The sequence below is a fragment of the Mus musculus genome, chromosome 15 (genome assembly GCF_000001635.26).
Source record: "Mus musculus strain C57BL/6J chromosome 15, GRCm38.p6 C57BL/6J".
Lineage (NCBI taxonomy): Eukaryota > Metazoa > Chordata > Mammalia > Rodentia > Muridae > Mus > Mus musculus.
The window spans coordinates 13,061,343-13,086,750 of record NC_000081.6 but is presented as its reverse complement, the minus strand read 5'-3'; the positions used below and the strand labels follow the sequence as shown (position 1 = coordinate 13,086,750).

At 42.5% G+C, this 25,408-nt stretch overlaps 1 protein-coding gene across 5 annotated transcripts in view; it reads left to right on the top strand.

The window, feature by feature from the left end:
* The window catches only part of Cdh6 (cadherin 6), a 147,709-nt gene that overhangs the window by 89,657 nt on the left and 32,644 nt on the right, over nt 1-25,408 (top strand). For 4 of the 5 annotated variants that reach the window (XM_006520018.4, NM_007666.4, XM_006520017.2 and 1 more), the window contains exon 3: nt 22,177-22,471. In XM_006520018.4, the coding sequence (XP_006520081.1) occupies nt 22,177-22,471 (295 nt within the window). The remainder of the gene's footprint in view (nt 1-22,176; nt 22,472-25,408) is intronic. The other variant, XM_017316421.2, reaches the window with a different exon arrangement.

Below are 25,408 nucleotides of genomic sequence, written 5' to 3'. Positions count from 1 at the left end.
TTCTATTTGAGGTCTTAATGGTCCTGATAGAGCTGTCTCTTGAGTCTTTAAAATTAATGTCTACCCAATTCTAGAAGCCATCCGTCTCCTGGTAATTAGACAGCGATATTTTAACAACTCATAAAAATAAATGCCCTCAGCCATACACACCTTTAAAATTAAGGATGAGCAATTATTTGTTCTTATAATTGTATGGCCCAAATGTAGTCAACACGAAGCAATACTTCACCAATATTTTAGGATGCCAGTACCTGTCATCCCTGTGTTGATGTCGCTTTCAGGGAGAGCGTGAGCTAAAGAGGAAACCTCGTGGCACCAGCTCCATAGGTAACTCAGAGCTTGCTCCAAACAGCAGCAGTGTCATCAAAATGAAGCCAGAGCTGGCATATTCACAGCATCCCTTTGGCTCAGACTCTCTGCCCAGCACTTCAAGTGTGCTACTTCACTGGACCCTGATGTGGTTGGTCCCCACCAGACCTCATGCCAAAGTTTGCCAATGGAATGATACTGAGAGCTGCTGGGGTCTCTAAGTGCGGTTTGTGTTGTGGCAACTCTAACCTCACAAGGGAATTAATGTAGCTCATGGGAAAGTGAGTTAGCAGTCGCAAACGTAGGTTCTCCTTAAATGTCTGTCACCGTTTGCCTTCCTCTTCCACACACAGCTACTTGCCATTCCACTCTCTGCTCCAAGGTCCTCGTCAGAGCCTAACAGAATCTCTGGTAGTCTTTTCTTGGTTTCCCCATCCCCTAGGAATATAAGACAAATAACCTTCTTTTCTTTATAAGCTACCCAGTTTTAGGCATTCTGTTACAGCATCTGAAGACAGACTGATGTGTACATAACACGGATGCATTGGTATTATTCATTGTTGTTACTGTTGTTTTATACACAAGTCAGCCAAGGCTCTAGGAAACCAAGTTTTCAGCTCAGGGTCTCACACTGCTAGGACCCTAACAGTCAGTGTCCACCACTGGACCACCAAGGTGCTCCGTTATCCCTTCCTTCCCGGATGCTCACTACTTCACAGACCTATTTTGAATTCTAAATGAAAAGAGTAAAAATAACAACTAAAAAGAAGAAAGAGGAGGAGGAGAAGGAGAAAGAAGAAGAGAAGGAGGAGGAGGAGAAAGAGGAGGAGGAGGAGAAGGACTGGCCTTCAGTGGTTTCTTACCTGAGAACTGTGTAAAGTCCAAGCACAGCGAGAAAGGGCTGTTCTAAAGACTACCTTTTAAAGGGCTATGCAAATACAAGCACACATCCCTCTTTCTCGATGCTCATTTCCGGTAAACATCAGTGACATTTAAGATGGTTAGAGCATGTGAGCACTTTACAGTTAGACACAATTAGTGATCTTTCTGATCACCGTGACTTTTTTTCAAGGTCTTTTCTTTCCCTTGATAACCTCTAAACTTCTGTTCTGGTTCAGCAACCTGTGACAATCTTCTCTCTCTGAGCCAGGGCAAGGGCCTCGGGCACATCTTTCTTCTCCATCATTTAAATTTAATGCTCAGCCATTTAACATTTTTATATTTCATCTCGGTGTACTTAAGATAGAGTGGCTGCACACACTCTCTCATTGATTACTCTTCAGGAACTTTCACGGGGTCATGTCCCAGCTGCCAGTATTGGCAGCCATTGTTTCCACTGTCCAGCAACTGATTTCACATTAGTCATTAAAATTTTTCAATCTGATATTTGACTCTGAGGAGCTGTCCTGGGCTGCCGCAGTCCTCTGACTTCTAAACTCTCCTCTGTGCTTGGCAGCTCAAGTAGAGAGCAGAAAAGTTTCAATGTGTGACCTTGACCGTGAACCCGAAGGCGGCCATTCAGCTGTGCTGGGTGCAGAACAAGCCGAGCCACACATCGAAAGCAAAAGGAGATACGAGCCTCAGTCCTCCAGCTCCTATTCCTATATGACGGGAAATCCCAGAGCTTCCTGTATGAATTCAATTTGCTGTTCAAAATGAAGGGATCAGGGGACTAGAGGAGCGCTAAGAGCTCAATCCTCCTGCTGTAGCTATTTTACTTTTGCAGCAGTAAGCTAAACAGCAGGAGGTCATTGGAGGTCAAAGACCCCCCCACCCCACCCCTGTGCTCATAATACAAACCCTCTGCTCTCTACTTATAAACGCTGAAAAGTATTTCTTTATTCATCACCTTAATGTGGTACTGTTATTACAACATGAAAATAGATGGCTGGCATCAGTCCGTTTTTCTACCACACTGTGGGCCCTCCACACTAGATGGGAATATTAGTATGCAGAATGCCAACAGCTTAGCTTACGTTTCTTTTCAAATCAAAATTCCTAATTATGATTATTCATTTCAAAAATCAAATAATGAATTCCTAGTGTAATCAACTGTCAGCATATTCTTAAACAACTGTTTTGATAATACTGGTTTTCTTCATTTCCACTGACATGAAGAGCCCGTGAAGAATGTGTGTACCCCAGGGATAACTGTAAATTGGAAGAGCTTTCAATTCTCTAGTGAAAACTATATTGTAATCACCCTTTGGCAAAAGAAATAAACAGGTTTAGGTGAGAGAGGCTAGGCTTGGATTTCAGTGAGCCAGCCTAACTTTAAAGAGGATGAATTTTGTGGAACTGCATATTCTGTAAGTGCATGCATGTCCGTCCGTTCACCATTTGCATGCAGTACCGATGGTGCCCAAAAGAAGGCATCGGACCTTCTGAAGCTGAAGTTACAGAGGGTTGTGAACCACCATATAGGTGCTGGGAATTGAACCCAGGTCCTCTGCAAAAGCAGCCAGTGCCTTTATCTGCTGAGCCACCTCTCCAGCCCCTGAATTGCCATTATTGATAAGTAAGGAAAAGTAACAGTACTTTTTCTCAAAAGCCAGTGTACAGAAATCAAATTGGAAATCACATACTGGAATAAGAAAAAAAGCCACATAGCAAAAAATATAGATTCTTTCAATCTCTCTCTCTCTCTCTCTCTCTCTCTCTCTCTCTCTCTCTCTCTCTGTGTGTGTGTGTGTGTGTGTGTGTGTGTGTGTGTGTGTGTGTGTGTAGACATATGTAGAGAGAAACATTTATGAAGATTAAAATACGTGTATTATGAAGTGTATCAATAAGTATTGTAGATGAGTTGGTATCTTTCAAAAACCTTGAAAGAATTATGAGGAATGTGGCAAAAACAAATACCACTTTAGATGCAGGATTTAATGCGAGCCAAAAGAAATGTTGACTAGAGATAAGGAAGCAGTTGAAAAAGATAACTCCGCTGCAGCATTTTAAAAATAAATTTAAGGTGAGAACTATTTCAATTCATCTGACATCATTCCATGTCAGCCATTCACCAGTGTGTGTTCTGACAGTGGAGGAGCCCAGCTGCATCACTGATTGTGTGTACAGACCACGGTATTTAACCTCTTTCTGGTCCCTTCTTCTCTCAACTGTTAAATGATGGGGATAACAAAATAATTGAGGTGAGGATTAAATAAATCTGACACAGAAAGACTTGGAAAGGACTAGGCACATCCTATTTACCAATAAAGGCTTAAGGGTAGAACACTATGCCTGCCATCCATGAACAGGCTAAATAAGAACAAAAAAAAAAAAAAACAAAGGAGGTGGCACCCAGGGTTGTCCTGGAGGTCAAATACCCTGAGCGAGAAGCTGGAAGCAGAGAAGCGAGGCAATACACGTGCAACTTGACAACAGCAACCCAGTGTGCTAAGCCCATATGACAACATGGAGTTAGGGGGAATGCTTTTCCAGGGGAGACAAATATTCGTCTATACTGACCTTAGGGGGCACCAACAACAAGGCACAGTGTGATTCCACCAAAGGGGTACTTAGAGAAATGGTGAGTTTACTGAGCTTACCTTCAAAGGCTAGATGAGGTCTTGCTTACAGGACAGTGAGTGACCCCAAGGTACTGCAGTAGAGTCTGACCATAGCATGGAGCTCACGGTTCTACAAACGCTGTAGAGACTGGCCCTTAAGAATACTTTAATTTGATTCAAAAACCACCAGTTTACATTGCCATTCTGAGTTCCCATTGTTTCATTTGTTATGAAATATTAAGACATGTCCAGACCTTCTTTCTTATAAGTATAAATGTTTAAGGCATCCAACTCCTGAAAAATATGATCCCCACACTCAGTGACGTAATTATGTAGATTAAGTTTTTATATATTGTAATCTACTTATTACTGAACCAGAGTTTGATTGTGAAAACTTGGTGTTGATCTAATCTTTTGATTGTCTGGATGCTTCACATCCTAAGAGCAAAATAATCGATGCCTTGTGTAAGACGAACTTTGACCTTAAACTTATGGAGCTGTGTTTCCTACTCAGTCACCGGACTCCTCTCTCAATTTTATCTCAGATATTGAATTTATACTTTTGAAACTTATAGCTTTGTAAACTCTGCAAAACTGTAGACTGAACGCCTTATTAATTTTTCTGTTCCCACTTGTGTGTAGCACAGATCTGTGTATTGGAGAAAGCCAAATATTAGTTGAATTAAACTATGATGTCCCCAAAAGATAAAAACCCACCGTGTTCTCTAAAGAATGCCTCCCACAGGCTTAGTGCTTCTCTGAAATATACAGTTTCTTTTGATGCATTGTGAGTCAAATTTTAAATTTCTGTTAAAAAGAAAAAATAACCGCCTCCCAACTTTTCCAACTTTAATGAAATAATAGTGACAAAAAAGAAAGTATAGAGAAGGGCTAAGGTCGCTATGCATGTAGTATGTGTCCGTAATGGCAGTATTCCTACAGAAACAGAAAGCAGAGGCAGGACCCTCGCTGAAAGGCTACAGGTCAACTAGCCTGGCATACTTAGTAACAAACAAGAGACTCTGTCTCCAGCAAAGTCAAATGAGGGTGCCTTCTGACCTCCACATGTGTGCTACAGAACACACACACACACACACACACACACACACACACACACATTATATATATTTTAGGGAGATCTTTCTATGGAAACCAACCACCCCTGTGTATTTCACATCAGAGCAGTACACATATTTTATGAGAGCGTAGGAGAAAACTCTAACTCCCTCTGTGTAAACCAGGAGGACCAAAAACAGCAGAGTTAGACACGAATATACAAAACAAACAAAAAGAGTATACGACTGAAGTCTTTCTTTAAGAATAACAAAAAAAGACAATTTTGAGAGTCTTAGTAGAAGAAAATTCAAAACAAAACTAAAAGAAGTCCAAGTGTTCTCAACATTTCTAAGAAGCTGGGAGGCAGCTTAGTCAGTAACGCGCCTGCCTTACAAGCACGGGGGCCTGAAAATTGATCCCCTAGAGCCTATAACAAGAGAGAAAAAGGAAAAAGAAATAAGCAAAGCTTGGTGGTCCGTGCTTGTAATCGCAGCTCTGAAAAGCCATGGACAGTAGATCCTCAGGGTTTGCTGGCCAGCCAGGTTCATGAGAGACTCTATCTCAACAGAAGAATAAGATGGAGAGATGGCTCAGCAGGTAAGAGCCCTCACTGCACAAGTGTTAGAACCTCCACTCAGATGCTAGCACCCACATGAGAGCCGGGCACAGCCACGTCCCTGGAACCCCAGGATTGGAAGGGATCAGAGACTAGAGGATCTCTGGGGCTCTGCCCAGCCAGCTCAAGCCAGTTTCACTGAGAAATGTGTCTCAAGGGAAACAAGGCAAGGCAGAGAGTGATAGACCAAGACACTGGTCTCCACCCTCTCCATGCATGCATGCATGCATGTGTTTGCACATACATACACAAAAGCACAAAGATGAGTAAACAAAGGTTATCCTACGTTTTCCACATGCATAAACATGCCAACACACGAGCACGCCTGCAAACATACACACACACACACAGACTCCTATGAAACTACGTTGTACAGACAGTTCAAGAGATATCACCAGAAAACACATGTAAGAACAGAGAATGCTGATGGCAATATTTCACCCAAAAAGCCAGCTATGGAGAGCAATCTGCTAGTACAGGGACCGAAAATGTCAACATGAGTGTCACCAACTACATCTTGTAACCATTATATTTAGAGTTCTCACAAGAAAAAAAAAAAAAAAAAAAAAACCTTGTTTCTAGACAGTATCTTAAGTTATTCCTCTACTTGTGAGTACAATTACAAGAGAAGAGTAAGGAAGACAGGCAAAGAAACCTCTCACCTTAAAATACAGTGGTGTATCAACATGCTTCCTATATTGTAAGATGTAAGGATCTGGCTTATTACCTTTCTTAATATAGAGCCTCCGGTTTGACTGGTTTCATTTCGTTTCGTTTCATTTGGTTTCGTTTGGCATCATTTTGGCAGCTGTAACAATGGTTGGTGGTGGTAGTGGTGGTGTGGTGGTAGTTGTGGTTGTAATGGTGGTAGAGGTGCTGGTGGTGGTGATGATGATAGTGGTGGTGGTAATAGTTGTTATTCTTGTTGTTGTTGGTGGTGGTGGTGGTGATAGCTGGTGGTGGTGGTGGTGGTGATAGTTGTTGTTGTTGGTGGTGGTGGTGGTGGTGATAGTTGTTGTTGTTGGTGGTGGTGGTGGTGGTGATAGTTGGTGGTGGTGGTGGTGGTGGTGGTGGTGGTGGTGGTGGTGGTGGTGGTGGTGGTGGTGGTGATGGTGGTGTGGTGGTGGTGATGGTGGAGGCAGGACTGGTAATGGTGGCCAAGACAGTGGCAGAGGTGAGAAACAATAAATCATATATCCTGTGGAAAGCTAATTTCCCCTCTAGAAACCAGATAAAGCACAGTCACTCTTTTTTTTTTTTTTTGGTTTTTCGAGACAGGGTTTCTCTGTATAGCCCTGGCTGGCCTCGAACTCACTTTGTAGACCAGGCTGGCCTCGAACTCAGAAATCCGCCTGCCTCTGCCTCCCAAGTGCTGGGATTAAAGGCGTGTGCCACCACGCCCGGCTTGCACAGTCACTCTTATCTAGCTTGTATCTTGCATTTTCTAGCTACTCTCCCAACCACGTACTATATAAAGGGCAGGGGTAGCTGTTCACATTGCATTAAAGCTATGATCTTGGTGATGGCCTATCCACCTGCCCCTTACAGGAAACGAGTTTTTAAATCAAATCAAGAAAATTAAGTGATGCCAGTAGACGTGGGTGATGGCACTTTCCTTGTGTTTAGCCTTGTCAGGGGTCTAGCTATCACTTGCTTGAGGTGTGAAACAGTGAAGTGATGGCCATGGTTTTGACCACAGTGCAAACCATCAAATAACACCTAAAGAAGTGTCAGGTGTTAGATGAGAAGAGGCAGAGATGAGAGTACAACGAAAGAAAGAGCAGCCCCTGACAGGGGAGGGGGCATCTGGATTGGTTTTGAGCACAGCTTTCTTTCAGAAAAAATTGTAGTAAGAATGAGGAAATACAAAGAATAGTTCTAGTGGTAAGAGGCTCAGATGTTTGTGAGATACTCTCATGTGTGTGAGCATCCTATCCCTCAAGTGCCCCGTGACAACACGCATGAGGTGGAGAACGATTCAGCCCTCTCACATGTGAGGAGGTGGAGTCTTGGGAGGCTGTGGGTTTTAACAGAACACTAACATGGGCCCAGAGTCCACCTGCTACTGCATAGTCATATAAATGCTCTTTGCTTATTGGACACAGTGGAGAAGACAGGCGGTGCAGTAAAGACGACTACTGTAGGTATGTGGAGAGCAAAACGAGGCCACAAATGCTGAGAGGCTGGAGACCAGTGAGAAATATATCCATGCTCAGGACACCAGAAAGACAGGAGACCTGACAGTGTGGCCATGGGCTACCATTGTTCTTCACTGATCTGTCACAGTTAGTCCCCTTGAAGGGACAGGATTTCATTCCTTTCTTCGTTCCTCCTTCCCTCCCTCCCTCCCTTCCTTCCTTTCCTTCTTTTCATTATTTGTTCTTCTCTACTACATTACATCCCAACAGCGGTTCCCTCCCTCCTCCCAGCATCCAATCGTCCTCCTTTCCTCAGAAAAGGTAGGGAAATCAACCAAACATGACATATCAAGTTGCAGTAAGACTAGACTCCTCTCCTGGTATTAAGCTGGACAAGGAAACCCAGTAGGAAGAAGAGGGTCCCAAAATGAGGCAAAAGAATCAGTGACAGTCACCCTCCATTGTTAGGATTTCCTCAAGAAGACCAAGCTACAAACCATACTATTTAAACAGAGAGCCTAGGTTAGACCCATGTAGGAACCTTGATTGTCAGGTCGGTCTCTATAAACCCCCATGGGTCCAGGTTAGTTGATTCTGTGGGTTTTCTTGTGGTGTCCTTGACCCCTCTGGCTCCTTCCTCACCCTCTTCAGCAAGATTTCCTGGGCTTTGCCTAATGTTTGGCTGTGGATCTCTACATCTGTTTCCATCAGTTGCTGGATAAAGTCTCTCTGATGACTATTGTGCCAGGCTTCTGTCTGTGAGTATAATACAGTATCGTTAGGAATCATTTCAGAGACTTGGTTAGTCGGTTGCTGTTTGATTGGTTGGTTTTGTTTTTGCTGGTCATGGTTGGTTCTATCCTAGGTCTCTGGGCTATCCAGCCTCTGGATCCTGGTCCTCCAGGCAGTGTCAGGGGTGGGCTCCCTCTCATGGCATGCTGAGACCAATCACTGGTTGACCAATCTCAGTATGTCGTCGTGCAGGCAAAACAAATCCCAATCTGTCCAGTGGAAATCTTGCCTGGTTACTGGAGATGACTGGTTCAGGCTGCTTATGTGGGTGGGGCTTCCTAATCATTTACCAACCTTGTTCCAAAGCAAGAAAACCTAGGAGAGAGCTCAGAATCTTTCTTCCTAGAACTGCACCCCCGTTACCTCCTTGACTGCACGAGCAAGTTGTGAAATTCAATTTAAACAGCATTTACAGAGCACATTCAGGATGCTGGAGAGCTATGAATTTGAGGAAGAAATGATCCCTCCCTCTGGCAAACTACCGCTTTTATACAGATAGAGCTTTAACATTTTAGGTACTAAGTCAGGGCTGGCAAAGAAGAATATAATATCCAGCTTATTTTGTACCTTTCAAGAACAATACATTTTCAGGCAAGTCCATTAGTTTCAAATATCTGTATTTTATCTATTTATATTTTCCTATAAAGCATGTGTGTCAGAGAGAAGGAAAAATAGAGGGCAGGTTTTGTGTGTGTGTGTGTGTGTGTGTGTGTGTGTGTGTGTGTGTGTGTGTGTGTCCTTAGATTTGGCAAATGGCTGAAGAGATTACACACTGAAGCCAAAAGATAGGATTATAGCTGGTGAGGTACAGTGCCTTCCTAAATCAATTTTTGACTGGGTATCTGGCTCTCAGCATGATTTACCACTGGCTTTTGAAAATGAAAATGTTAGACTGAGCAGAAGCTGAGACTAATGTTGCAGTCTGCCAAGACAGGGAAAGACCTTGACTTCGGAAGCCAAGCAAAAAAGCAATAAACAATGCCTTTTTTGGGAAATAACTTCATGTGGTTAATAAACCAAGCAGGCATTTGTTTAATTGATAAATCCCAAGTGAACAATAACATCTATTACAGTTTGTATCATTTGTGCCAATAAAATTTACAAATCACTTAGCCTGGGTCCTAATATATGAAATGAATCCCGAATGTTCCAAGTCATTGTGGGTGCTGCTTTGGCAACGTGGCCTAATGAAAACAGACATAGACTTGGGAGCCAGCCGTGAATGTCCCGGTAACATTCCTGGCACTCTCTGTAACTTCAAGTGAATCATTTGATCCCTATGACCCCAGTTACAATTCTGGACAAAACGAGAAGTAGAGGGGAAAACTGAAGGTTATCTCCTGAGAGCACTTCAAGAATTAAACCAAGTATCACCCACAGGACTCCTGCCAGGCGTAATACAAGCAAGTGTTCAGTGAGTGCGAAGGGCTTCTAGCCCCTCCCACTGGGATTCTCAAAGGACTATGTTCACTTTAGTTCATCATGAAGTCCAAAAATAGGGAACTCTTTCCCTAGGTTTTATTGCTGCTGTTACAAATTATACCACAAATTTCTCAACACTGTGCAGTGCAATGGTATCGCCTTGCAGTCTTAGAGTTCAGAAGCCTGAAGTGGGTTTCGGTAGACTAAAGTAATGACCGCTGAAGGTTGTTCTTCAAGAGTTAGGCGTGGTAGCTCATAGCTGTAATCTCAGCAGCACTCAATAGGCAGAAGCAGAAAGGTTGCCATGATGGACCATCTAGAGACTGACATATCCAGGGATCCATCCCATAATTAGCCTCCAAACGATGACACCATTGCATACACTAGCAAGATTTTGCTGAAAGGACCCAGATATAGCTGTCTCTTGTGAGACTAGGCTGGGGCCTAGCAAACACAGAAGTGGATGCTCACAGTCAACTATTGGATGGATCACAGGACCCCCAATGGAGGAGCTAGAGAAAGTATCCAAGGAGCTAAAGAGATCTGCAACCCTGTAGGTGCAACAACATTATGAACTAACCAGTACCCCGGAGCTCTTGACTCTAGCTGCATATATATCAAAAGATGGCCTAGTCTGCCATCACTGGAAAGAGAGGCCCATTGGACACGCAAACTTTATATGCCCCAGTACAGGGGAACGCCAGGGCCAAAAAGTGGGAATGGGTGGGTAGGGGAGTGGGGGGATGGTATGGGGGACTTTTGGGATAGCATTGGAAATGTAATTGAGGAAAATACGTAATAAAAAAATATTAAAAAAGAAAAAAGAAAGGTTGCCATGAATTAGAGGCCATCCTGGGCTACAGAGGGTGCCCTCAAACAACCTAGGATATACTGTCATAGCCTGTCTCTAAATCAATTTACAAAAAAAAAAAAAACATCTGGAGGTTTCAAAAGAGACTGTTTCCCTGACACTTCTGGACCTTGAATTTCTTTGTTTACAGCTCCCTCTTCCTTCTAAGTCAGCAGCATATTTACCATCAAATTCTCCCACCCTACTCCTCTCTACCATTACAGAGTTTCCTTCTCTGACTCCAGCTTTCTGCTCTATCCTCCCCAGGGCTCTCCTTTACACTGTGCCTGACTTGTTCATCTAAGATGACACCCCCCACACCTCCCCACATCCTGTGTGAAGATCCTCATCTTAATCATGTACACAAAGTGCTTTTGCTACGTAGAGCAGCATGTGATGGGCCCTGGGAATTAGGAGAAGGAAGACCAATATCCTGCCTACCACAACTGTTATAACACTAAAGTTTTGTTCATTTAAAATTGCTTGGTACTTTTCACATTAAATTCACAGTATTGGGTGTAAAAGATAAATGTCAAGGGAATTAATAAATTTCTCCTGCCTTTACTTAAAATTCTTTTGCTTTTAGCACTTTGTCAGAAATTCTCTTCCACATAACACAGGGCCTGTTTGGGTGGTTATTAAATCTAACAGAAGATAGAAGATTGAATTGGGTGGGGTCATGAAGACTCTCAGCCCATGCAGGGCCCCTTACTGGGTTTTATAACTGTGTTGAAATTCACAAGGTACACATTGAGAAGAAATTTCGAAGGATAGAGAGACAGACTGATAAATAGATGGATCTATAAGTGACAATACATAATAGGTTGATGGAAGGATAGATGACTGGATAGGACAATATATCAATAAAAGAAAGATCAGTAGAAGATAAGATAGGTAAGATAGAAAGGATATGATACATAAGTAGATAGGTAGATAGATAGATAGATAGATAGATAGATAGATAGATAGATAGATAGATAGATAGATAGATAGATAGGTGAGAGAGAAAGGAAGAAAGAGAGAGAAGGAAGGGAGGGAGGGAGGGAGGGAGGGAGGGAGGGAGGGAGGGAGGGAGGGAGGGAGGGAGGGAGGGAGGGAGGGAGGGAGGAAAATCTCAGTTTTATGTTTGGGGGAACATCTGCTTAGGCATCTGCAGACATGTTTGGTTCTCATAGCTTGCAAAGGTGAGAACCAGGGATGCAGCTGCTGTGCATCCTTTATGGCCATGTCAGCACCCCAAACATTGTGTATAGAGAGCCAAGTGACAATAGTGTTGTTGGTTTGAGAAACAAGAAGTTAGGTTCTGGCAATTCAGCATTTAACATGGTGTTTAACACAGCGGTGTCCTCAGTGAATATCAATACAACTGAATACAAAAATCCACAAGGAAAAAAAGTTAGCAACCCCCCCCCCCAAAAAAGAAGAACCACCATGATATGAACCCATGTCATTTTCCCAAATTGCAGCCAGAACAAGTGCAAAAGAAGAGTCATATTGCCAATGCTTCAAACAATAGAAGCATTACAGAAGCTAATTCTATTATTTAAATTATATAGAAAACACATTTTTTTCAAGTCAGAAAGGGAATATGATTTAGCAGAAAAGGAACATAGGATATGTAGGCAGCTCCATCCTAAACTTTATCAGAAAAAAAAATATGTATCAAAATGGTCTAGATTCTGTCAAAGATTGTTTCACATATCAAGTCGAGAACCTAAGAGCTGAAGATGACTCAGTGGTTAAGAGTGTGTGCCGCTATTCTAGGGGATCTTAGTTTGGATACCCATGTGGGGCAGTCCCCAATGGCTTGTCACTCGAGCTCCAGGGGATTAGATCCCCTTTTCTGTCCCTTAAACAGCACCAGGCACACACATGATGCACAAACATGCATGCCAGCAAATCACTCATGCACATAAAACAAAAAACAAATAAATGTTCTTAAAAGAAATGAAACATTTTTAAAAGAACTAGCAGAAAGAAATCCGAAAGCCAGGAATTTACCTAAAAGAGCTGTCTAAGGAGACTGTACTATTGAATCAGGCAGACTTTATTGTATTGTACCAAATTTTTGACCCCGTGCGTAACCTATATTGAGCTCCTAATATTCAATGAGACTAGGGCTGAAGGGATAAGCTATAAAAAATAATAAAGACGCCACATCTTCCCTTGTACATCTGAGTGCAGCATGAGAAAGTATGTGACCCTGAAATACAGGAGAAAGAGTGTTGCTATTTTTTGCTGACTTTATGGGTTTTATTACCCCAGGCGCATATGCAAAGCCTCCACTGATTTTCTCCCACACTCAGCCTTGAAACTATGCCATGCACTCACATGAGAGTGAAATCACTTCCCTTCCCTCAGTAACCTAAGCTCTCCAAGAAGCCATTCTAAGAGTTTGTGCAGTCTCTCTTTCCATCCTACCTATTTATAGGTTCTGTGCTACCTTGTCATTCCCCACTAATAATAGTGGGACACTTCGGTGTCCTGTTTCTGCTTTTACTCCCTGTCTTTTACCTCTGAGTCAGTGTTCCCAAGCCTAAATTGCAAGTTTATAAAAGGCATGCATAAGATGATTTTATGTATTGCCTGATGCAACCCTCTAGGCCAATAAATGTTTTAAAATGGTCTTGGTTGGCAACATTAAATTAGTTTATGATGGAAGGATGTCTCTGTGAATTGGAGCACTTTTCTATTCCCATCTACAACAGGGTGATACTTGAAAAAGTTCACCAAATGCAGCTGTTTCTGCCACTGACCAGAGACCCCTGAACAACACCATATCGATTCAACATGATCAGTGATCTCAATTAGTTTGTAACTGTTCTGCTACTGTCAAAAAGTCTAAAGCAAATTAGTTTTGTTGCTCTCTTGTATTTGGTATTTTATTGAGGTCTAATTGATTATTGAAGGAAACTTTTCAGAGCCAAGACAGCAACTTGGATTGCTCAGACCTGACCATGTGTCTGGTATGTGATAGTAATTGCTGAATTAACTGGTAACTTCTGGAATTCTTCATATTCTTCATAAACACAGTTCAAGGAAGAAATCAGACAGGAGCACTAAGATTTAATGACTGTCATTCCATGTGCCAGAGACATTGTTCATCACCAATATCCAATCTAAGGTGACCTTGCAACATTCACTCAATCATTGTTTGCAACCATTACTTATTAAGGATGTCTCAGGTGCCAGGATGCTGGGTCTTGAGTCTACTGAAGTAAAGGAACCAGACCAATTTCATGCCTTCTTCCATGATGTGATCTACTTAAGAACACGGCTATAAAATGAGTCATTTAAAATAAGAATATGCTGATGGTTCCATGGGAAATAAGTTGAGGGTACACATGAGGAGACTCTTAGACTAGCAACATGAGGAAGGAAGGCATCCCAGGGAGGAACAGATGAAGCAGTCCTGGCATGTGAGCTGGGTTAGCCAATTAAAGATTCTAAGCAGTATTTATGCCAAAGGGGCTACCTGGGGAAAGGCCTAGCTATGAAGTATGTTCTCAAAAAAACTACATGAAATCACAATGTGATGAGAGTAAAGCCTTGTCTAGGGAGGATGCTGGCAAGGAAAGCTAGTGAGAAGAGCAAAGGATGCCATGGTAAAGGGCTTTGTGTTAAGGAAGGATTTAAAGAGAATAACGGCATCTTCCATGTCAACATGGTCATAAGGTCAGTCTCGTGACAGGAAAAGAGGGAGAAGGAAGCATGCGTGAGTACACTTGGACGGCAGAAATACATCAAAGGGAAGTGGTGTTGACAACAGAAATTGGGTGTGTCAAGATATAGACAGGAGGTAGCAAGACAGCTGCAGAGTTGTCCTGTGTTTCAGAATGGCTCTGGTGTCCCTGGTGGCCCTTACAGATATGAGGCACACAAGAGGAGGGAAGTATTTGTAGGGTTGGTGATGAGGTCAGTTGGGATGCACTGAGTCTAACTGGGCTATGACACTTGCCTGGGAGCCAAATATATCCTCGAAATATCTCATCCTTGGAATGCATCTCAGGGAAATGGTTAGACATTGCCCTGGGCATTTGGTGGCACTGGCACATAGGTAGTAGCTGCATGCAAAATAAGAAAAAACATGGATGCTCCCACTTAGAGGTAGTCCATGAAATATGGAAGGGAAGGAGCTGACCTGAGACACAAGCCTGAAGCGTACAGTATTTAAGCTTCAGGTAGAGGAAATTAGTTGACCAAGTTCATGATTATGAAAACAGTGTGGCAGGGGATGGATAGATCTAAGATGGCTTAATTAATTTTCTAACTAATAGGAAAGTCAAAATCAAAACCCAGATCTTTCCATTTTCAAAATCCACCTCTGGGGTCCTTCATATTTACAAACACACTAAGTAGGAACTTGCAGAAGGCTTCCTCTAAGCTAGACCCCTGTCAAACATTTTAGTAAATTCCAGAGCAACCTAACTAGTAAATGAAAATCATTGCTATTCCCATTATGAATGAAGAAATGGTCTTCAAGACGTAGATCACGTTTCCCAAGGTCGCAAGGCTAGCAGACAGCATGGCTCTATACCCACTGCCCCCATTTATGCAGGTCATCCTTGCAACAACTGTGGTTTTACTGGTTAAGACAACAGGTCAGACTTCACCGGTTAGCAGTTATTCAGAGGACTTCTATTCTCCATTATAAAATGTATAGCATCTACTCAGCATCTACTGGTAACTTCTGGAATGTGTACATACTCTTCATATACAGAGTTCAAAAAGGAAATCAGACAGGAGCACTCACAGAGAAGCAGTCACAAATTTTACAAAAATAGTTCAACCAAACTGTGGCTGTCCTCGCCTCATTTCATCAGTACTTTCCAAGGAGGACTAGAAATCAATACAGGATTGTGCTATGAAGAAATCTTCTCGGTATATATTTGTTTAATTTCTGATTTTAAGTCTTCATGTACACACACACACCATTTTACCCACATACACACACACCATTTTACCTGAATGAACACCAGTCTGGGTACCTAAATCTTGTACAAGTTTAAAGAACATCATGACAAGTTTGTTTTAAAATTTCTTGGGCACGCAGCACATAAAACCCCTCATTTAGAGTTTGTACACATAGCCTAATAAATGGCATGCTGGGCGACTTTCCAAAAGTTTAACTAGCCCACATTGTTAACGTGATGTGTTGATCATGCCAAAAAAAAAATGTTTCTTGGTCAGGATGCACAATGAAGACTGAAAAGTAACAATCGAGGTTGGAGAGAGGTCTCAGCCCCTCGGGCTCATGCTGCTCTCCCAGAGGCACTGGGTTTCACTCCCAGCACCCACGCTGGACAGCTCAGAACTGCCCGTAACTCCAATCCCAAGGCATCTGACACCCTCTTCTCACCTCCTTGGACACCAGCACACACATGCACATACTCAAACACTGATACACACACATACATGTCATTGAAAATAATAAATAATAAATAAATATTTTGTTAAAAAATGGATCCTCTAGAGGACTTTTTCAAACACAAGTTGCTGGGTGACTCCAGCTGGGTCCCCAGTCATCCCTGCCAGTGAGACAATGGAAAGATAGAATCATTATAGCAACAACTGACTAAAAAACAAAACAAAACAAAACAGGCATGCAAGGGCTGAAGCTAAGATGTTCTTCTGTATCACATTAGAGGCTGGTCAGGTAAGCAATGGCTCTGAGGCCCAGGATCCCATCCCTTTGTGGTCTGTTGCCTGGCTCTGTCCTCACCATCCCTCAGGAAATCAGGTTCAGCCGGGGGATGGGGGGGATTCTATAACAAGCCAGTTCCTATTAAGCAGTGTGCACTGAAGAATTACACACACGTATATTCCACTATGAAAAGGCAATCTGAAGCTAAGGAGTCATGTGCCCACTAGAAGTACTAACTACAGAAGAGCCAGAGGAAGGTGCTATGGTTTGGGTACTAACTGTTTCCCAAAGGCTCAGGTATTAAAACACTCATCCATGTGCTGTCCATGTGCTTGTGGTCCAGGTATATCCCAGGGTAGCCAGGAATGGATCCAAAAATGTTTGTAAATGGCATCACGCCACACACAAAAGGTGGTGCACTTTGTTAAAGGCTTGGTGGCCAGCCTGGTGATAGAGTCTCTATGAGAAGGAAATCAGGAGTGTAGAAGGAGTGTAGTTTGAATAGCTCAGATTGTTGATGGCTTGCTTCCATCTGCAAAATCTATGAGCGACAGCTCCCTCCCCTCATCCTGACAGCCAGGAGGTGAGTACCCTCCTCTTCCTATATGCCACAGATCCAAAGCAATAGAGTCAAGCAAACATGGCCTCTCTGAAACCATGGACCAAAATAAACCCTCCGTCTTTATAAGCTTATCTCAGGTGGTTTGTTACAGATACTGGACATTAGCAGCAGCTTGAAGAACAATTAGCACCCTGCCACAATTATGCAAGTCTCAAATTTTGTCATCTGTGAAATAATTATCAGATGTAAATGAGCTAACTCGTGCAAAAATCATTAACATTCACGTAGTAAAATATACGGCATGAAATTTTAGCGTATTTTTTAATTTATCCAATTCTATAAGCACTAAAACGGAATCAATTTTAAGACTTGCCACCTAGCATGGTTCAATTTCTTCATAAACTACCCATCAAGTCTCCCCAGCCTTCACTATATTGAGTGAATTTATTTACGTTGTATATACATATATGCCTTGATTACTTTTCTATTGCTATGATGAGACACCAAGACCAAGACAGCTTACAAAAGAAAGCATCTATTTGGGGACTTGCTTACAGTCTCAGAGGGCAGGCATGGTTCTAGAGGAGAGACTGAGAGCCCTCACTAGGTCCACCCTCACTAGGTCCTAAGATAGTGAGATTGGGCCTGACATGGGTGTTTGAAACCTTAAGCCTCATGCTCCAGTGACGCGCCTCCTCCAAGGAATTCATACCTCCTAATCCTTCCCAAAACAGGTCCACCAACTAGAGACTGACCACGCAAATATACACGTCTATGGGGACCGTTCTCATCCAAACCACCAGAGTGCATTATAGAGAGAGATGTATACATACATATACACACATGTATAACAAAATCAAATAAGCCCAGACTAGGCTATGTTGATGATAGACTCATTTTCTAGTTCAAAACAATCAAAACAATATGCATCACTTCTCAGCCTTTTGGCTAAGATTGAATGGGAAATGATGTTTGATTTGCTGACCACAAAGGTGGCGCTCTCTCTCTCTCTCTCCACTAGCTGCTTCTTTCTACCCCAATTCCAAAGGGCAGTGTCAATTTTCTGTAGTTGGTCTCTGGTTTCCCTAGGACATACCAGGTGAGAAACTCTTCCTTTCTTGAAGACCCTACTACATTCTCCCTACTTTCTATAAACACATTCACCATAAACCGATGCCTTGTTTCCACCAATTGTCACATATTTCCTTCCATAAAATCCCTTCTGGGTGTTGTAGGCACCTATGTATCCCATCTAGGGCATGGTAGGCTTAGACTCTGTTTTCCACCCCAACGGAGAGTGTACTTAGAAAATTCCATTTGGACAGTGGTGACTCGGGGATCCACTAAATGGCACACAGGAATGCACATAACATAGCAGCATTGGCTGGCTTCAGAGACTACTGAAAATCTATACAATTAATGTTATGCCCTTGAATTTAATTCAAAATTAAGCTGCAATTTGGTACATGTGGCAGATAAAAGGATGTTGTGTTCCCAGGGACAGCCCCTCAGGCAATGATGTTGCCACTGCCTGGTGACACTCTCCATGGGGCCATGCCACAAACAGAGATCCCTGTATTTATTTTCCAAGACACTGCACTTGTTGTTTTAAAGAGAAAAAGAAAAAATAGAAAAGGAAAAGTAAGCAGAGAAACGGAGTCAGAGCGCCTTCTGGCTACTGCTGTGAGAAACCCTGCCTGCCACAGGTGAGGGGAGACTTCTGGGGGACGTGGCTAATTCTTACTTGATGGTGAACCGTTAAAAGTGAGCCGGATTATTAAACCTAATGGAACAGGCACATTAAACTGAAATTAGTAAAAATATGCCACGGGCAACCTACAACCTTTTATTTGTTGCTGTTCCACTCCTGTCTCTTCCAGTGGCCGTGATGAATGACATCACAAAAGAAAAAAAAATCCAATTAAAATCTAAGTGCTCAATAAACCCCTAATGTCTGCTTGTTGCTTGCCGCTGCTTTCACAGGCACCGGAGGCTTCTGTTTTCTCTCTCTCAAGAACAGAGGAAAGAGCTGACCCCAGGGGTGTTCAGTGGATGGAAGGAGAGTGAGGAGAGACAGAGCCGAGGGACTGGTGGGGGTTTCTGCTATATGCACTTGGCATGTCCGACCCAGAAAGCTCGTGCAGGGGGTGAGAGGAGGGAGGGGCTAATTTGTTTTATTATCAGCGCATACTTGAGTGAGGAGAGGCATTTTCTCACTGGTTTTCAAATATTGATAAATCACAGCTGTGATCTGCAACACTGTCCGGGCTCACACTTCCTGGCCCCTCCCACCCCCACCCCCATCGCCTCGGGTGTTTGTAGTATAATTCATGGAAATGGCTGCTCGTGTGACGGCTAAAAATAAGTTTCTGATTACTTTTACCTGAATAAATCTTGTGACCGGATGTGGTATTCACCGACTTAGTGTGCAACAATTCCGAATTGAAGGTGATGATGATGGCAGCAGCCGAGGAGAGTCTATAATCTAGTGAAATAAAGACTGTAATATATCCCAGGGAAAGATAGCGGTCACCACCCGGTAGAAGATCACTGGCTTTTTGTAACAGATTTTACCTCAGAGATAAGAAGTGTTTACAAAATTTGGGTTTCCAGGGTTCTCAAAGTTCTCAAAGTCAGAAGAGTGGAGCCATGCTCGTGATGAATTCACAGCTAATGTTAGCAGGATCTGCCATTAAGACGGCTCTTTCTAATTCATAAAACACATACCGTGCTTTTATTGCATGTTTATGTGGCAATTAATGAGGTATTTGTATATGGCTTCTAATTAGTTCTTTACAGCCGCTGGTCCTGCAGCTCTTATTAACCTCATCTTACTCATAAGGGTCCTGGCTAGGGAGGTTAATTGGCTCTGCTGTGGTCTTACACCTGATGAGGGACACAGTGAATGTGACCTGTACTTAAGACTCAGATGTACGTCCCACATGCTGCACCCAGCTGCTAACCCCAGCTGCTGACCACGGCTGCCCAGGAACGCGCATCCGAAGGGCAAGAGTGGTGCTTGCTTACCTTGTCAGTTAATGAAATGGCTTTTTAAGAGTGTGCTTCAGTCATTAGAACCTGTCAACGGAGAGTTAACTTTTCCCTAGTGGCTCTTTCTCTGTCACGGTGGTTTCAGTATTTCCTTGGCATATCGCATTACACAAATCATAGAGTGTTCCTCTTTTACATTTCTTACTGCTTTTGTCTCACTTTTAAGCAATTTCCTCCCTGTTCACATTTATCTTCCATTATTTCTGCCAAATTGCTTTCAAAGCTACTAATTGTATGAGTAATATTCTCATTCTCAAATTCAGTGATTAACTCAGTGTAGCTGTGTGCCACTGGACATAGCCTTTCCTCCTCCAGAAGTGAGGACATTGCACCAAGTACTCTACAGGGCTCCTTCCTGCTGCCAGATTCTCGTCTTTGACACACTTGAGCCGGGTGTGATTTTGAAACACACATAAATTGGAACTTTGGACCTCCTGTTTCTACAGTGATGGGTAAAAGATACTCAGGATTACAAAAGAAGCTTTCCGGGAAGGCTGTCATGGGTCATACCCAAAAATATTGCCTTGAACACTAAAACTTCACAGAGCCATGTTAAACAAAGTCACACCACATAAAGTCTGAAATGCAGACCCTTGAAGCTTTTCATCCATTAGGAGGGGATTCGTAGACAGAGACAGATTAAGTATCTCCCAAATATACAGGACCACAGAGCCCTTTCCCTCTGTGCTTTGTGTAGTAGATATTCCATGGAACACACCTTCAGGTAACTGCTCAGCTCATCAACTCAGGTCCTCTTTGCTTTGATCGTCCATCTGTGGGTACACTAGAACATGGGGACACTAGAACATGGGGACACTAGAACATGGGGACACTAGAACACAGCTTCTCAACCACTTTAGGGGTCACAACCACTTTAGGGGTCAAACAACCCTTTCACAGGGGACACCTGAGACCATCTGAAAATAGATATTTAAATTACTATTTATAACAGTAGAAAAATTACTAAGTTATTAAGTAGTAATGAAAATAATTTTTATGGTTGAGGGTCACCATAACATGAGGAACTGTATATTAAAAGGTCACAGCATTAGGAGGGTTGCAAACCACTGGTCTGGAAACTACCCAGAGCCTTTCATGCGATGTCAATCAGAGCCCACAGATGTCTACCTATTGTGGTTACAGCTGTTACCCAGCTCTTCTATTTGAAGGAAGGACTGTACGGAGGTCCTGCTGTAACTGACATGTCTGTCACCACTGATGCCTGTGACTCGGGCTGTTAAATGGTTGTCCTCAACAGCAAACCATGTTCTGAAAATCTGTCACTGGAGTTAGATTGCTGGGAGATCTAAACTCTTGCTACATAGAGGGAAAAGAATTTAGGAACTCAACCCTGAGAAGGGATCCGTTGGTTAGGAAACAGAAACTACTTCTTCAGCATAGGATCATCACCTTCCATTCTTATAGCATCTGGGCATTCACTTAATTCTTGCTTTTCTCCGGACCATTCCACTGACAGGGAATCTCCATCACATACTGCTTGGTTACTTCCAAGAACCAGGGAGCAGAGGCGGTGAGGTCTCACTCCCTCATAAGGCAGACAGTTTCAACTTTAGGCTGTCTCTGCACTTCAGAAGGTCTTTTCCTATTTCCTACTAAAATCTGAATGCCAGACGCCATTGTTGCAAGGAACTGATAGACTGGCCAGTGACTGGTCTCTGGGCACTGTTGCAAGCAGCACTGAAGAAGTCTCTTGGATGCTTTAATTTGAATTAGACGGTCACTGAAACAAACATCACTTCTTCCCAGAAAATTAATTTTAATCTCCATGGCCCCAGGTGATCACCTAGTTTCATTAATTCATCAAAAAGCAGACTAAATCCAGATGCCTGTCATGCAAATACCAAAGGCCTCCTAAGCAGTAGAGCCCATGAAGAATGTGTGTGTGCACAGTGAGCAGTGCTCTGACCTCCATGGTGGAGAGATGCATCCAGTGTTCGTGGGCATCTCGGGTTTTCTTCTGTCTTCAGTTTTCTGTTACTCGAAATAGGAACGAGTGTGAAATTTTCTATTTCAGTCTAGAAAATTCTATGAAAAAGGGATGCGTTCATTGAGTGGTGTTCTCTGTTGAAGGGTTATGTAAGGAGTTTAGAATAGCCAGCTATTAAATGTGGGATGATGAACGGTTAACATAGACTGCATGGTGAGGACAAAGCAGTTCAGGATCAAGAGCTTGACTTTTACTCTCTTCAATTTTTTTTTTCCCCTACACTAGTTACATTCAGACCAGGATAGAGGAGATGGATCACTTAAATATATCCTTTCAGGAGATGGAGCGGGCGATCTCTTCATTATCAATGAGAACACAGGCGACATACAGGCCACCAAGAGGCTGGACAGGGAAGAAAAACCTGTTTACATCCTTCGAGCTCAAGCTGTCAACAGAAGGACAGGGAGACCCGTCGAGCCTGAGTCTGAATTCATCATCAAGATCCACGACATCAATGACAATGAGCCAATATTCACCAAGGACGTTTACACAGCCACAGTCCCGGAGATGGCTGATGTTGGTGAGTGAGATGTGAGTTCAGCAGAGTGGGGTCTCCACACCCACCAGGGGAAGAACCTGGAGCCAAATGTAATGAATTGCAAGAACTTAGAAGCCAAATCCCAGAGCTACCACCCGTCCTTCTCAAAAGTACACCCCATTGTCTAATGTCCCCCAGTCTTATCTTATGACTGCTGTAAGAAGATGCTATTTCCTATAGTGATAAGGTTATCGAAGCATGGGAAGAGACTGGGATGAGCCAGACTGTCTCATCTGCTCTCTCTCCCATTGTTCCTCGGACTCAAAGACAGCAGCCTCCTCCATTGCTCTCAGTCAACATCGCAATTAGTCTGAGGAATCTTCCCAGTTTAAATAAATAAATAAATAAATAAATAAATAAATAAATAAATAAATGCCTGCATTTATAGTCCAGCCTCAAAAATGCTGACAGGGCCAGAATGATGACTCAGCAGGTAAAGGCACTTACCTCAAAAGCCTGATGGCCGAGTTCAATACCAGACCCAAGTGAAGGTGTAAAAGAACAGACTCCATAAAGACGCCCTCTGACCTCCACAGCCATTCTGTGGCGCGCGCGCACGCGCGCGCGCACACACACACACACACACACACACACACACACAATTTCTTTAATAAGCAACAACAAAAAATACTGGCAGTTGCATCAAGTAACAGTGAACTTGAGAGAAGGACTCTAAGAAAGCTTTTTTCTTCTGATCCACAAACAGTACACAGATGGTAGAGACGGCCATGAGATTTAATACAGAGGATTAATATTTTATGCACAAGTTCACTAGCAATTTTAAGTTTAATTTGTGTGGATTAAATTTGTTTAAGCTAGAAGAAAGTAAACAGGGTTTAGAAGGCAGGAGAAATTTCCGTTGCTACAGCTCTTAGAAGCTTTAAACTATTTCATGGGAGACAGCTACTCACTACAAACTCCTAAAGTAAAAGGTTGTTTTTGTTTTCTCTGCCAACTTCAAAAGGGCTAAAGTTACAGAGTAACTTTTCTGTGGTCACATCAATTAGATATGAGGCATGCTGGAACTCAGAGGTGCAAGCTTTGGAAACTATTTAACCTGGGGAAGTGACTATAAACTATCATCCCCATCCCATCCCCTCCCCCAAACACCCCCACCCCACCCACCCCCACCCCACCCCACCCCCACCCCCACCCCACCCTACCCCACCCCAGGTCAGGAAGAAATTGTCTTATTTGAACCTGCTCTGTTCTGTTAGAAAAATCTGAAGCCATCATTAGAGCAAAGTAGGGGCTTGGGATTTTGTTGTTGTTGTTGTTTGTTTTTGTTTTTATATCTCCTATTTACTTATTTATTTATTTATTTATTAGATATTTTCTTTTTTAAGTTTTGTTTGTTTGTTTGTTTGTTTTGGCGTGGGCTGGAGGATATTTTCCTTGTAGGTATTTTGTTTGTTTGTTTTTGTTTTTGCTTTTGGTTTTTTTGGGGGGTTTTTTGTTTTGTTGGTTTTTTAAAGGACGAATTAAAGAAGGTTCCCTTTGTCACCAGCACCACTCAGAGCAACTGTATTGAGATATGCAGGCCTATGCCCTCCCTGCACGGCTCTCAGGGAATGTCACTCACTTTTGAAGCCAGGGAAGAATATATGCATTACAAATATTTGGAGAAAAGACCAAAATACATGCCTAGAGAATTTGTACACATGCACAGTAACATTGATATCCATCATTATTGAAAGTCAATATTGGCATAGACAAAGGAGTCTTTTAAAAACTGTATATAAAGGCAATGGGACAACAGCGTAGGGTAACGAGAACTTCGCTATCCAGAGTACCTAATTTGAAACTGTCTCCACTAATAGCCAGCAGTGTAGCCCTGGGCAAATTATTTGATTTATCTGATCCTGATTTCTTTGATCTTCTGACTCTGCATCTACAAAAATAAATAATAAATGTCTACTCTGAAGGATAATCATGAGGATTAAATAAGAAAACAGGCGTAGAGCCCTTCCTGCGGTAGCTGCCTCTAATGGGTGCTTAGAACACCAGAAAATCACATTCCAAAGGCAAGCAGAACTTATATTAATGCAAATAAGAACTTGGGTGTTTGCTAACTTCCATTAAGTCTCCCTCTGAAATCACAGGAAGCTCTCACTCTGGCCACTTAACCTGCCAAATTACAAGGGTGGGTACTGCGTCTCAAGTCCCAGCACGATACAATGAGAGCCAGAGCATCCAGCTCTCACACAGTGCATTCTATTTGTTTAATAAATGAAATGGTTAGATATTACAAAGGCAATTTTAAAATTCTCATATTCTCTGCATGGAACTTCCCTGCCCTTTTCAAAGACCGGACAGCCACTGCTTATCAGCTAGGAATATCAAAAGACAGCTATAGTGTGCCCTTAACCAGAGGGCCCTTTGGAACTGCTCACCCATGCAAACACACACATGAAATTTACATGGCCTTTAAGGAGGGTAGTGATATTTCCAAAGTTTTTAGGTAAGGGTCCCCCAAAATAAAAATACCAGCCTAATACACTATAGCTTCCTTCGTACATTCCATTTTAATAATTTGAAATTAATCTATCAGATATTTATAGTATAATATTTCAATCAAGCAATTTTTGTTTTGCTTTGTTTTCGTGTCTTGAAATGTGTAGCCAAGGCTAACTTTGAACTCAAATTGTAGCATAGGATGACCTTGAACTTCTGATCTTCTGATCTCCATCATCATGAGGGTTGGGATTATAGGTGTATGTCACACACCTGGTTTATTTGAAGTTGAAGGATTAAACCTGGGGCTTCTACATGCACTCTCCCGCCAACCCTAATTCTTTATATGGTCTAAACTACCATTTTAAAAGTTCAAAATCTTGGAATGATCAGATATTTGAAGAGTCCATATTAGGAAACCTGACTCAAACTAGTTTAAACAATGAAGCTATCTGCTGGCCATGA